Source organism: Lynx rufus, unplaced genomic scaffold (assembly GCF_022079265.1).
Source record: "Lynx rufus isolate CCGP_SWC_20201006 ecotype Redwood Valley unplaced genomic scaffold, mLynRuf1.p SCAF_20, whole genome shotgun sequence".
Lineage (NCBI taxonomy): Eukaryota > Metazoa > Chordata > Mammalia > Carnivora > Felidae > Lynx > Lynx rufus.
In genome coordinates this window covers 22,044,333-22,057,917 of record NW_025814835.1, presented here as the reverse complement: position 1 = coordinate 22,057,917, position 13,585 = coordinate 22,044,333, and the positions used below count along the sequence as shown (strand labels likewise).

The window sequence follows — 13,585 nt, the reverse complement described above, 5'->3', positions numbered from 1 at the left end:
ACAGCAGTAGAGCAGGGTGGTTAGGACCCTAAGCTTCTGAGGGAGATACCTGGGTAAGTTAACTTTCCTAAGGTCACTTTCTCATCCATAAAAATAAGGATAGTAATATAACTTCTTTTGTAGAATGTAATAATAAACTGCTGAGAAACGTCTCTGATGTCCAGTGAGAACTAAAACAAATCAGCTGTTATTATTCCCATTTGAAATCCGTTCTAGGGTGTGGCTTTACTCATGTACTCTGCATAGAACCGAGCATCAATTTGTAAATATATATACTTCAAAAAGATTAAACAAAAAAAGAGGACAAAGAAGGAGATCTAGATAATGCCAATGCCTAGATTCCTTGATTGTAAACTGGCAGCTTAGGAATTTGTACTGAGATTTTCAGGAGAGAATGGAGAGAATTTATTACATGCTTGGCATCATGCTAAGCACTTTAGTATTATAAGGGATTCCATCTTCCTATTATTCCACCTCAAAATAAAGAGACGAGAGATTTCTAGGGGAAATAACTTTCCCAGAGTCCAATAACCAAGAAGTAGCAGAGCTAGGATTTAAAACTCATGTTCATACTCTTCACTATTACACTACGTTTTGCTCCAGCTTATTAGTATTCAACTGGTTCAAATCAGTGATTCTCAACTGATTTATGTTTTAATTTATTTGAGAAAGGATTGAGCATGCTATATTTTAAAAGCTCCCCAAGTGATTTTAATGTACAGCTAGAGTTTTGAAACATTGATCTAAATAAATGCAGCATCCAACATGAACATCAGAGACCAACATAGTTAAAAAAAAAAAAAAAGGTCTTCAGAGATTGTTTCCTTATCAGTACTATCCAATGGATAAGATTATGTTATCTTTTTTGTGTGTCATTTGATGTTCTAGTCCTGTTTTCCTCTTTCTTAAATTCTCTTTCCTCTTGACTTTTGTAAGATCACCTACCCACTTTTCTTTCCAATTTCAGGCTAGAGCTTCTCAGTCTTATTAGCAGACATTTTATTTGCCGTTTCTTAAATAGATCTTTTCGTTCTCTTTGTTACTTTATCTGAAAAAGTGTGTATAGTATAGCCAAGGCTTTGGTGAATACAAACTTATGTCTCTGAAATCTGCATCTCCATCCAAGGAATTCTAAACATGCATATCCTACCTCATATTATACATTTCTACTTGCCTGTTTTATTGGCACCTCCTACTATTCCCCAATCCTTCTCTCTCTCCCTTCTTTCTCTTTTTGTTCTTTTTTTTTTTTGTCTACCGCCCACCATAACCAGCCAAATAATGCATTCTTATATTCTGTAATAGGTTGTAAGACCGTCCAGGATTGTGGCCCCACTGAGCACTCACTACAGTCAGACGTGTCTAAATATTCTAACTCCCATCATTTAAAAATTTTCAGGCTCACCCCTTTGCAAAGTTGGAAATTTAGCCATCTTGACTTCTTCCTCTACCTCCCCTTCTCATATAATCAGGAGAAAAAAATCTAAACGCTTATTATGTGGCTGAAAATTCCATAAAAACGGGTTTCAGATTTTGATCAATACTTTGTCTTCAGTATCAATATTCTTGACACTTAGTAGTTAATTAATAAATATTTATTGAGTAGAATAATCATTGAATTGCTATTAAATCTATTGTTTGACTTGAAGTCAAAGTTCTAGCTCTTCCAAATATGACACTTCCTTAAGCTTTACTAATATTAAGAAAAAAAGAAAAAAGAAAAGAAGGAAGGAAGGAGAGAAAAAAATGAATTGATGGAGCATTTACTACATAGTCACTATATATAAGATATTATAATATGAATACCCACCTATATTAGATTCCTACAATGCATTACCTCATGGCAACTTATTTTCAGATGAGAATATTGAGACATACTTAGATTAAGCAAGTTGGTCAAGGTTGCAAAGTCAGGAAATGATAGACCTATGACTTGAAGTCAGGTCTTCCTGAACTCATAGCCTGGTGTTTTTTTTATTTTTGTTTTTGTTTTTTTAGTATTTTTTTTTACCACAAAGAAGGAAGAAATGAGTCCACCATTATATATCTATTGATATACATGATTATTAGAATCAGTTTTTGAAAGAGGAAGAGCTCATACTGGGCTGAGCTCCTTGCTAGTAGGAATCATCTTGGTCTTCCTGATACTTAGCAGGTGACCCATGGAAGGGAATCATTGGTCTGTAGGAATAAGTACAGAAAAAGAAGAGAGGAGAAAGGTGGAATTGCACATTTTCTGACACTTTCCTTTTGGAATTACAACTACCTATTTGTGTAAGTAGGCAAAATGACAGATGTATGATGTTACATTTTATACGTATTTAGACAAATGTGATTCTAGCAGGAGTGCCCACTTGTGTTAACAATCCCAGGTCTTACCACCCAACACAGGATATAGTTTTCATTATTTGGCTGGTTATGGTGGGTAAGAGACAAAAAGAAAGTAGAAAAAAGTAAGAGAGGGGCACCTGCCTGCCTCAGTCAGTTGACCGTCTGACTCTTGATTTCAGCTCAGATCATGATTCCAGGGTCGTTGGATCAAGCCCTGTGTCAGGCTCTGCGCTGAGCATGCAGCCTGCTTGAGAGTCTCTCTCTCTTTCTTTCTGCCCCTCTCCCTCATTCATGTTCTCTCTCTCTCTAAAATGACTTTTTTTAAGTAAGAAAAAGGATGAAGAAAAAAACTTGGACACAGAGAAATGAACATATAGATACAAAGAGGTTCTGGGAAACCAACGGATTCGTTCTAACCTGTGTGGAAATCCGTATGCTAAGACTTCAGTCCCACACCAAACTCATACATCCAAATGAAATTATATGGTTTCTCTAAGGCCAATATTTAGAGTTGATGATTAGAGAATGATGTAGCAGTAAGTTTCTATTCTCCATCTCAGGTCTCAAATTTACAAAAAAAAAAAAAAAGATAGACTTCCCCATACATATCAGGGAATCACTTCGAATAAAATTGGGAGTTGTCAAAAGCTGATCTTACACACTTAATCCTACTTATTTGATGCCAGAATTGTCATTTTTAAATGCTTACTTGAATGCTTTTTACGAACGAAAAAAAAATCCCCAAAACACAAGGAAGGCAAACATTTTATTCTCATTTGATAAATAAACAAAATCAGGAATAAATATGGCTGACCTGAGAGAATACAATTTTCCAAGTTTTCAGTGTCATTGAACACTTACAACAGCCCATAATACCTCTACAATTGCATTAAATGTCATGAATGTAAAACATTATGTGCTGACTGGCCAGAGGATTTCATTCAATAACTGAGTTTCAATACCTATTATGTGAAGTTGATTTTATTGGTTTCTCTGAAGAATAAAAAGCAATATAGGATATGGCTCCTGAACTAAAGAAATGTTCGTATCCTTTTGAAAAGATAAGATATGCACATGATAAAAGCTAAAAACAAGCAAACAAACAAACAAATAAATAAATAAAATACCAGAGTCTTCTATTCAGGACAAGAATGGAGACTATTCTGACTCAAGAAATATTAGAAGATTGTATTGATATTGATCACGGGGGTTGTTATAAATGAGTCAGAAACAACTTCTTTGCCCAGTGATATTTCACAATCCCTTTTGAATTATGGTCTTCCAATTTTAATATGAACCAGAAGGAGGTTTCAGATAGTCTTTCCAAGTTTTTCAGAATTCTTTACCTGGGTCTTTCATCTTTTACTGAGCTCTCTGCATCATAAGACATTCATATCTGCTCATCAACATCTCAACAGATGCCAAAAATGTACAGATTCCACGTATCAACTAAAGCAGTGATTCCTGAACTTGTTTGAATACAGAAATCACCTGGAGTGCAGATTGCCAAGGTCACCATTAGCCTATTTTGTTGTCTATTGCTGCGTAACGGTATCGCCACAAACAACACACATTTGTTATCTCAGCGTTTCTGTCAGTCAGGAATCCATGCACAAGACTTATAGGCAGCAGAAACCTTGTATTTTTAAATATGGCAGATATTTTTGTTTCAAATGGTCTATTCAGTTTTCAGATTCTGCACATTGAAGCAATTATTTGTCTGATCTTTGCAATATCAAAAAAAATCATTACTTGCCAAAGTGAATACTGTAGTTTATAGATTGTGAATGTAAAAAAAATCATTGCAAATTATATTTGGGAAACATGAGTGTTTAGAAACAGAAGTATAGCATGCAGTCAGTATACTAAACAAAGTTAAATTCATCTATTTATGCAGCTTACATCTTGTTTTATACCTTGGATAAGAACATACCAATTGATGACTGGGTTATGGAAACAATCAGTGGTGATCGGCTTACTCATCAAATCATGGATCTCAACCTTGACACTATGTATTACTTTCGAATTCAAGCACGAAATGCAAAAGGAGTTGGGCCCCTGTCTGATCCCATCCTCTTCAGGACTCTGAAAGGTTTGAATCATTTTCTAGTACAGTATAGCCTTTCTTTTTCTGTGGGATTGTTGTAAAATAGTTATGGAGTCTGAGTTAGGAACTGTCTTTTCCATCTCTGTTGGCAGCATGACTACAGTGGACATTAAAAATAAATTTAAATGTACATTTTTATGCTGAAAGCCAGCATGTCAAAGAAAGGTCTATTTTGTTATCACATTTTCTGCCATTGGCACAAGGCAGGAATATTTAACTTGACTTTTTTTTTTTTTCATTTACAATCCTTTTGGAATTTTGTATTGATTTCATGTATAGTGGTTCTATTCAAAATATAATGAAACTTTTTTGCCATTTATGTAAGGAAATAAAAATTAAAAAGCACTGAATTATGTGAATGCCATACTACTGCCCTTTTAAATGTTTTCTTTGAGGAACTATTATCCTTATATACAAAAAGAAAAGTTGATATGGCAAGACAGAAAATCTCAAACAAAATGAATGTGTTTATTTTAAGACCTAGGGTAGCAACAAGAAAAAAAAATCTTGCAGTATGATTACTAGAAGAAAACTCCCCATGCTTGCAAGAGTAAAAATAGCTACTCAATTCAAGCATAGTTATATCTTCATAAAGAAAAATGGTAAGGCCCAAGAACAGTGACTACATCAAAATAAACTTCATGTTAGTCCTTACTATTTTAGAACAGTATTATTTTTTCTGGGAGACAAATGGTTTCAAGAGCCTCTGTTATTTAGCAATTGAAAAAAAAATTGAATGTTTCATAGCTGATATTTAAAGATGTACATTTAGGTATGATGGGTGTTGTTCTCAAGCCAGGTACTCTCTTTTAAACCTGTGACCACATTATGTCTGTATATCTGGCTGAAAACTTGGTAATACATGATGGCAAACAACTGAAAAATTAGAAACATGAGGATGGTTGACATTTTCACCCAGTTGGTTGACATATTGAAAGAAGAGTCTTAGAATAATTGTATAGTCATTCAATTCCCCTAGGAAAGGTACCCTAATAAATAGTAGACTTTTGAATTCTGGTGAAGGAGCTAGCCTTTCAAAGCTGGACTTGGTAACAGCTAAATCTGAAAGTTTGCCAAGAATACACAGACAAGCATTCAGACTAAGCCTTAGTGACAGTTCTTAGCGACAGAGGAGAAGTTGGGGAGGGAGGGAGGCAGCAGGAAATGAGTTAATCTTCATCTCTCTGGGTTTTTAGGACTTCATGTCTAAATCAGGTTTCACTCCAAATGAGCAACTGAAAGGAAACTGGTTCTTCATTTTGTGGGAGCATGAAATGTAACTAGATACTGTTTCACAAATGCTTCGTCTTTATCTATAGACAAGTGCCAAATTAATTTCATGCTCACATCGTGTGCCAACTAGAGATCTCAGGGAGGATTTAAGATGATTTAAGGCATCCAAGTGTATTAAACACCAGAGTGATGAGTGATCACAGGATTTACAGACCCACACTGATAACCGTCCTGTAGATTATTTAATGAACTCTGTATCTCATTTGGTACCATTTACCTTAAGTGCCTTAAACTCATCTATGAAATGATGTTCAGAACTGAGAACAAATTCAGGAATTTGTTATAATTGTCCACAAGCATTATTTCTAATATCTTGATTTGGATGTTTAATATTGTCTGTCCTCAATAGGTCATGCTCAATTAATAGTCAATTCGATTTTAAAACAAATCTTGGTCACATAGTAAACTAAGGTTTAGGTGTCCTGATTGCATTCTAAATTATTTAGAAATATGGATCTTGCCTATCTTTATCAATAATTGACATTGTACATGCATGTATCCTACATGTTACAATGACAAATATTCAACATCAAATAAATTACTCATAAGAGATTTAAAGCCACAATGAACCAAATCTATCCTAAAGACGTCAAATCATACTTCTGCTCTCTGATTTAAGATTTTTAGTTTCCAAAGCTGCTTCAAAACATAAGGTCTCTGTTCATCAGAATGTAACTTTGTTTGACAGCAAGAAAGGCTCACATGTTGTCCTGAAGCTGAGAAAGCTCTCAGTAGTCTACTGGGTAACAGGCAAGTGTTTCATTGCAAATCATGCCCCAGGCAGGTATCTACAAACTTCATTCTTTCATACACAGGCTTTGCAATGACAGTAGCATTTCCTATGAGAGACTAGAGTTTTGTCTTTGGTTTTAGCCACCAGCAAGAGAGGTATAGGAAACTCAATCAGTAATCACTGGTTAAAGAAAATGGCATTTATAATTAAAAAGGGATTAAATTATAATACCCTTGTGTACATGCATGTATGTGGTACATCTGACTGTTTCTTTGGAATGTTAATTAAAAGAACCTTGAACTTGATTCTCTAACCACATAGGACTCTGCAGTTATACCTCTTGCTTCCCCAAATACTCTCCATTAGGATACCCATACCCTGTTAAACCCTTGGAAGAGGTACAAGATGCATGTCAATCTCTGTCTATCACATGTGTTGTCCTCTCCAGTAAACTAAGCTTCTCCATGTTGGCCTGTCAAGAAATAGGAAGACAGGATGCTTCTGCCAAAACAGACCAAAGTGGGATTCTGTGAAGAGGTGGAGTCACCTACACACAAAAAAGCAGAGTCTTTGGCAATGAAACAGCACTAAAGTATGGTCTATTCTCTGGGCATCCCTAATCATCATACTGAAGTGAGCATCTTTCCCATCTAAGGATATAGAACTGAAAGTTCCATACCAGAATACAAAAAAGTTTTAGTCTACAAATTATTTTTGACAAAATACATGGTTTTCTTGAAAATGACAGGGGCAAATAAAAAGTCAAGATACAAATTATGACACTGTTAAGCCATTATTTGTCTTTAATAAAAGGTAACTATTAGGATATATTTTATCATTGTTGGGAAATACTCTAGTTGATATTTTTTCTTGAGACATTCAAATTTCTCAAGTTATATCCAATCCAAATTACTAAAAGTAAAACAAATCCAGAAGATAAGAATAGGATGACATTGTTGCCCATAACATATATTTACTTGTCACTTGATAAAAATTTCCTTAAACTAGATAATACATATGTAAGACAAAGGGGAGAAATGAAGAAAATGGGATGAAATTGTTTTTTTCCCCTTTTATTGATGTTATCCCAAACATATGTCCCCTAAATATGAGATGCTGACTAGGGTAGTGTCTCAAGTGTGTCCTGTTCTGGATGCCAAACTTTCACCCTTTCTGGATTGCGTGGTCACATATGATCCTGACATATCCCTCCTCATTCTTACCAGAGACCTGGTGTGGCACTTCCTACAACATAGTGTCGTGTCTCAAAAACTACATTAGGATCTCGGTAAAAATCCTATCCCTCTCTATGAACTAGATAATGCAGTTGCCTATCGAAAGCACTTTTCATCAACAGTCTCCTAATACTATAATAAAATGTATCCTTAGAGGTTATTAGTCTTTAATGGGAAATGGGAGAGAAAATTAAGAAAAAAATTAAGTTGTAATGATTAGACTAGGAAAGATTAGGTTAGACAACCTGGTGAATTAAAAAAAATGTTTGTTAAATCTTGAGGAGCTACAATGACATTTATAAAATTTATTTAAAGCTGGTAGAATCTTAATATAGTAAGCACTCTTGTGTGTATGCCATTTTCCAAAGAGTCATTCAGCGTTCAAAGTCTACTACAGATTAAGATACGTTTCTCGGTCTATCCTTTTTTCATAGAATTTGTCTATATATTAATTTTAAATAAAAGAAAGGAAATTATTTTAAAAGTGATAGAAATTTGTAACTAAGTTTAGGAATTTGTCCTTCTATGATGTGACGTTCATAAACCCTATTCATCTGAAAGGGGCTTTTAAGTATTTCCATTCTATATTTTCTTTTGGTCAATGATTTGTGTACCGTCAGTCAGGAAAGGAAGGGCCACCACTTCTAAGATATTTGCTTTAAGTTATTTTTCAAGCAACGATGATGGAATTGCTGGAGACTGCTAGCTACCCAGAATGAGAGAACTAGGGTGCTTGGGTTATAGGTTGCTGCCCTAGGAACACTATCGTATTTCTCTCTGTGTGAGTTTAACTGAGACATATAAAGAAGCAAAGAGCAAGGGTAGTAGCCCACATGTCAAGTTTTAGTACAGTTGAGCTCAATAAACCCAGAAGACTGGAAGCTCAAAGAAACTCCAGGATAGGGGAAATAATTCTAATTGATGGAAACTGACAATGATCAACATTGGTCAAAATGTCACATCACAATTTTATTAAAGTAATGATACCATGGACTTACCTCCTACACAGTTATCTTTTATTAATGGAAAAGAAGCCACCTTAAAAAAATTAGGGATATTTTTAAATTGAAAAAAAATCATTTTCAAGAACGGTATTCATAATGTGCCAGAAGTTGTGAGCAGTAGAAGTTTTCTCCACAAGGTCTAAAAACTTATCAAATCATTTAGATTAAAACATATTTATTATATTCTGTTATTTTACTCCATCCATGTGGAAATTAGTTAAGTTCTCTTGTTGAAAAAAAATTGAAGACGAAAAATAGCTTCTTTAGCTTATTTAAAACATATGGGTGATAAGTATTTGGTAATTGCATGCATTTTTTGTATGTATTGTATTTTAATTAAGCTCACATGATAATCATTCTTGAGTTGAGGTGTAGAGGAATAAAACAAATCACATATTTTTAAGAACACGCCTAGCAAAACCAGTGTTTTCATTTTTTTTCCTCTACTATTTAATAGAAATAATCACATCAACCATGGTTCCTTATCAACTTTATTTCAACAGGGCTTTGGCCTTGATACGAAAACTTGCTAACAAAACTGTTGATTTGAAGTGTCAGCTTTCTTGCTAGGAAGTGTCAATGTCTAATAATATTTCTTTCTCCCCCGCAGTAGAACACCCTGACAAAATGGCTAATGACCAAGGTATGGTGGCTCAATCTGTCATCCTTTCTCTCCTTGAATCAATTCTATCTGTTAGGAATGTCAGTCATTATTTTGTATTCCTTTTATCACCTGGGCCATACACCTGATGAAGCAGACACTGGCGTGATAATTAATCTTGTTAATGAAGTTCTGTTTGGCTGAAGCTGCAGGTCTGTTGGGGAAGATGTAAATTTTCTTGAGAGGAAATTGTTTTGTCTCTATTCTGAAGGACCAATTAAAATGTCAAGCTTCTTTGTATGAAATAAATTTTTAGTCTCTGTCTGCACTTCTGAATAATTCACATTAAGTATAATTAAGCTCAGCATAATTTTCAAGCTGCTCTTACACCCTTTCATGAGCTATGGATTAAAGTTCTGTAGCTCTACAGAGAAAAACCATAAATCATGTGAGCTTTTTCTCTACGGTAAGCTTCATTTAATAAATAAAAACAAAGTTAGGACAACTTTCTTAGAGCATTACTATTGTTCTTTTTGAAGTCAGAAAGCTTTCATTCCATGAATCAGATGCTGGTTTGATTCAGAGTATTTTATTCTCCTTCCATTCTTTTGCTAAAAGCTGATTCATGTAGAGAAACAGGCATGGTTTTTACACAAAGGAAAATGGAGATAAATAAGAGTTATCCATCAATTCCCAGGTAGATATGAATTTGCTATTACCATGATTTTCAGACTGATAAATTAAGTTTCCATTGTTTTTACCCCAAAGGTAATTAGTAGAATTCTAGAGGAGAACAAGAATAGTTTATGTGTTGTATTTTCTTTAGCATGTTATATTCTTTAAAGAAAGGAGGAGTTTAGAAGTTTTTGCAACTGGTTGTCAGTGATGTTAGTATTTCCTGGCTTAGAGTCTACAGTTTGTATATTCTGTGTCTTGCTTTGGATGTCTACTGTCAGCAGAACCTGCATGCAGGCATCATGTCTCAGAAGGCACCATCTCCTAAGATTGGAGGAAAACATTCTTTCGACAAGAATGCTTTTTAATGTTTGCGTATTGAGCATCTGAATGTTAACACTAACATAAGATTGTCCACATAGTAGTATTTTATTTCATGATTCGGTCTTCAGGTTTCTCTCTTCTGAGTCTTCCCACCATGCCTCTGCTTCAAAGAACATGGCTCTGGACATTACACACATGGAGTAATAAAAATGAAGCAATATATAAAAATGTCTACCCCGAGTTAACATTTCCATTAATCACCTAAACTTACTTCTGCTTATTTCCACTTAGAATATTTTTGAAAGATCAATATCTACTAAATGGTAATATTTGTAAACTACTAATGATGAACACTGATCAGTTAGCATACATTTACTCAGGTAAATTAAATATTAGTGCTGGCCAGATCCAAAGCTGGAATAATTGATTAGCAGAAGCGGTTTTATAAAATAAATAGGCAGATAATTCCTAATTTTTAAAATTATATTTAGAAAAATAGAGAGACAGAAAACACCCCAAAATTTAAAAAAAAATTTAATGTTTATATTTGAGAGAGAGAGAGAACAAGTGGGGGAGGAGCAGAGAGAGAGGGAGATACAGAATCCAAAGCAGGCTCCAGGCTCTGAGCTGTCAGCACAGAGCCTGATGCAGTGCTCAAACTCACGAGCCTAACCATGAGATATGACCTAAGCCGAAGCTGGACGCTTAACCGACTGAGCCACCCAGGCGCCCTCCAAAAAATTTTTAAGTAAGTGAACCAGATGAAATCTTACATTGTTAGAAACTTGGGTGATGACATGCCTAAGTTTTCTAATAAATGGATTTTGCTGTTATTTTTCACTTAACTGCTTTGTTTAATACTATTTTTTAAATTTTTTTTAACGTTTGTTTTTGAGACAGGGAGACATAGCATGAATGGGGGAGGGTCAGAGAGAGAGGGAGACACAGAATCTGAAACAGGCTCCAGGCTCTGAGCTGTCAGCACAGAGCCCGACGTGGGGCTTGAGCTCACGGATAGCGAGATCATGACCTGAGCCGAAGTCGGATGCTTAACCCACTGAGCCACCCAGGCGCCCCTGTTTAATATTATTTTAAGCTACCAAAAAATATTTTGTAAACTGGTCCTTTTATAAAAGAAAACAGAATAAATGATTCCCCAGTATCTCTGACTACATACTTTCCATGGATTTTTCTCAGATTGTCATATCAATAATGAAATCAAATCCATTATCAGGGGAAAAAAGGAATTCCCAAGAATTATTGCCAGTGGTTGAGTCTATTAACATATTTGGGCAATTGTTCTTTTTCTTCATCTAATGCTACTTAGAAAGATTCTGCCACATATTATGCTACTTGATGCCTTATTCAATCACAGCTGTTATAGAGTTGTTCAGACTGTTCTAAATTTTACATCAAACTCAAATCACTTGTAAAATTGAGAGGAACTGACAGCATATAATTTAGTGGTTATAAGTAAGATCTTTAAATTCTTACAAAGAAAGCATATGAAATTTACTGGCCATCAAAATTTCTTTGTAAACAAAATTAGTCTTCTGAGTCCATGACCACATAGAAGAAAAATAACCAAGGTTGAAGATTCTTCAAAGATTGATGAAAGAGGAGAAAGCTGTTCTGAATGTTCCCACTCTCAGCACAAAGCACATCAGTTTAATATGTTTTATTGTGCCCACTGTCAGACCCACTTGTTCCTTCCCATGGTGAAGTGATGCCACAGTAACATCTATGGCAGGAGCTGAATTTCTGTTGAGAGGAAATTCAACACCTTGGGTCAGAGTTACTTACAAACATGAATCCTAAATGGAAAAGCATGGGGTCAAATTTGACTTATGGGAGAGAGAATAAGAAAAGTTTTGATTTAGTTTAATGAAGTATCTTTGCAGACTTCTGTCACAGTTACTTTTTCTTGGAGTCTAATGTACGCCTTGCAGTGCATAAATGTGAAAACAAAAATTCAGTTATTTATTTGAATCAGCTGTGATTTGAGGAAAATATTTTCTTCTGAGTAATAGCAGTAGTTTGAAAATGAAATTTCAATTTACAATTTATATGGAACTCTTTTTTTTAGCTCGTGTAGTTATAAAATGATTATATCTAGCATTTTCTTATCCCTCTAATCTAAGCCTACTCTGTAACTCCCCGTTTTTGCAGCCCCTTATCTCTTATTACACATCCTAATTTTTTCCTCTAGTCTCTTCCAAGCACAAGTGGCCAATAAGTTTGAAGGTAATCATGAGATTTTACAGATTAACCACAGAGTTTAATATTTAGGAAGGTCAGGTAGGATAGGGAAATTCTATGGGCTATGTGAAGTGAGTGCAGAGGGCATAGAAATGCTGTGATTTATTTTTTTCCTTTTTTTTATATTTCATATTTTTGTAAGAACCCTGTGAATGTGTTTGTGTGTATGTGGACCATTGTGAGGATAAAACGAACTCTCGTGAAGCTCTACCACCAGTCACTGTTCTGAGAATTTTCATTTAACCCTCCCTGCAATACTGTGAGGTACAACTATTGTTCCCACTTTAGCAAGAAGAAGCTGAAGCTCAGAGCTTAAGTGCTCGCCCATAGACACACAGCTAGTAAGTAGCAAGGCCATGATTCAAACCCTGTTCTTAACCACAGAGTATGTTCATCCTGAATATGTATATATTCACAACCCCACACCATGTGTTCAACATATGTCAATAAGGTTGCTGTATCTAAAGTTTGTGTATGGATATCTCACCAACATCAGCTTCCCTTTCCCCATCTCTGTGAATAGTCCACAAAGAACAAAGCATAAAGCAGCTTTCAGTCTGGGGTCATCTTGTTAGTGGGATGTCACAGCACTAACTATGTGATACTGACAGTCCTTTATCTCAGGAAACACAGGGATGGTACTAATTCCACTGTCTTAGTCAGCTCAGGCTGCTAATACCAAATGCAACAGACTGGGTGGATTAAACAACACAAATCTGTTTCACACAGTTCTGGAGGTTGGAAGTCCCAGATCAAGGTCCGGCAGTTTGGTTTCTGGTGAGAGCTCTCTTCCTGGCTTGCAGACAGGTGCCTGCTTGCCATGTCCTCTCAGGGCAGAGGGAGGGCCAGCTCTCTCCTGTCTCTTCCCAACAGAACAACAACGCCCTACCCTTGTGACCTCATTTAGCCTTAGTTGCTTCCATAAAGGTTAACGTTGGATGTTAGGAATTCAGCATATGAATCTGGGGCACTGGGGTGGGGGGCACAATGAACTTCACAGCATCCACTTTCAAAAAGAAAGCT

At 35.5% G+C, this 13,585-nt stretch overlaps 1 protein-coding gene across 1 annotated transcript in view; it reads left to right on the top strand.

Annotated features, from left to right (window-relative positions):
* DCC (DCC netrin 1 receptor) overlaps window positions 1–13,585 on the top strand; it is a 753,976-nt gene that overhangs the window by 644,375 nt on the left and 96,016 nt on the right. The window contains exons 20-21 of the mRNA XM_047086216.1: window positions 4,229–4,423; window positions 9,314–9,346. Coding sequence (XP_046942172.1) covers window positions 4,229–4,423; window positions 9,314–9,346 — 228 coding nt within the window. The remainder of the gene's footprint in view (window positions 1–4,228; window positions 4,424–9,313; window positions 9,347–13,585) is intronic.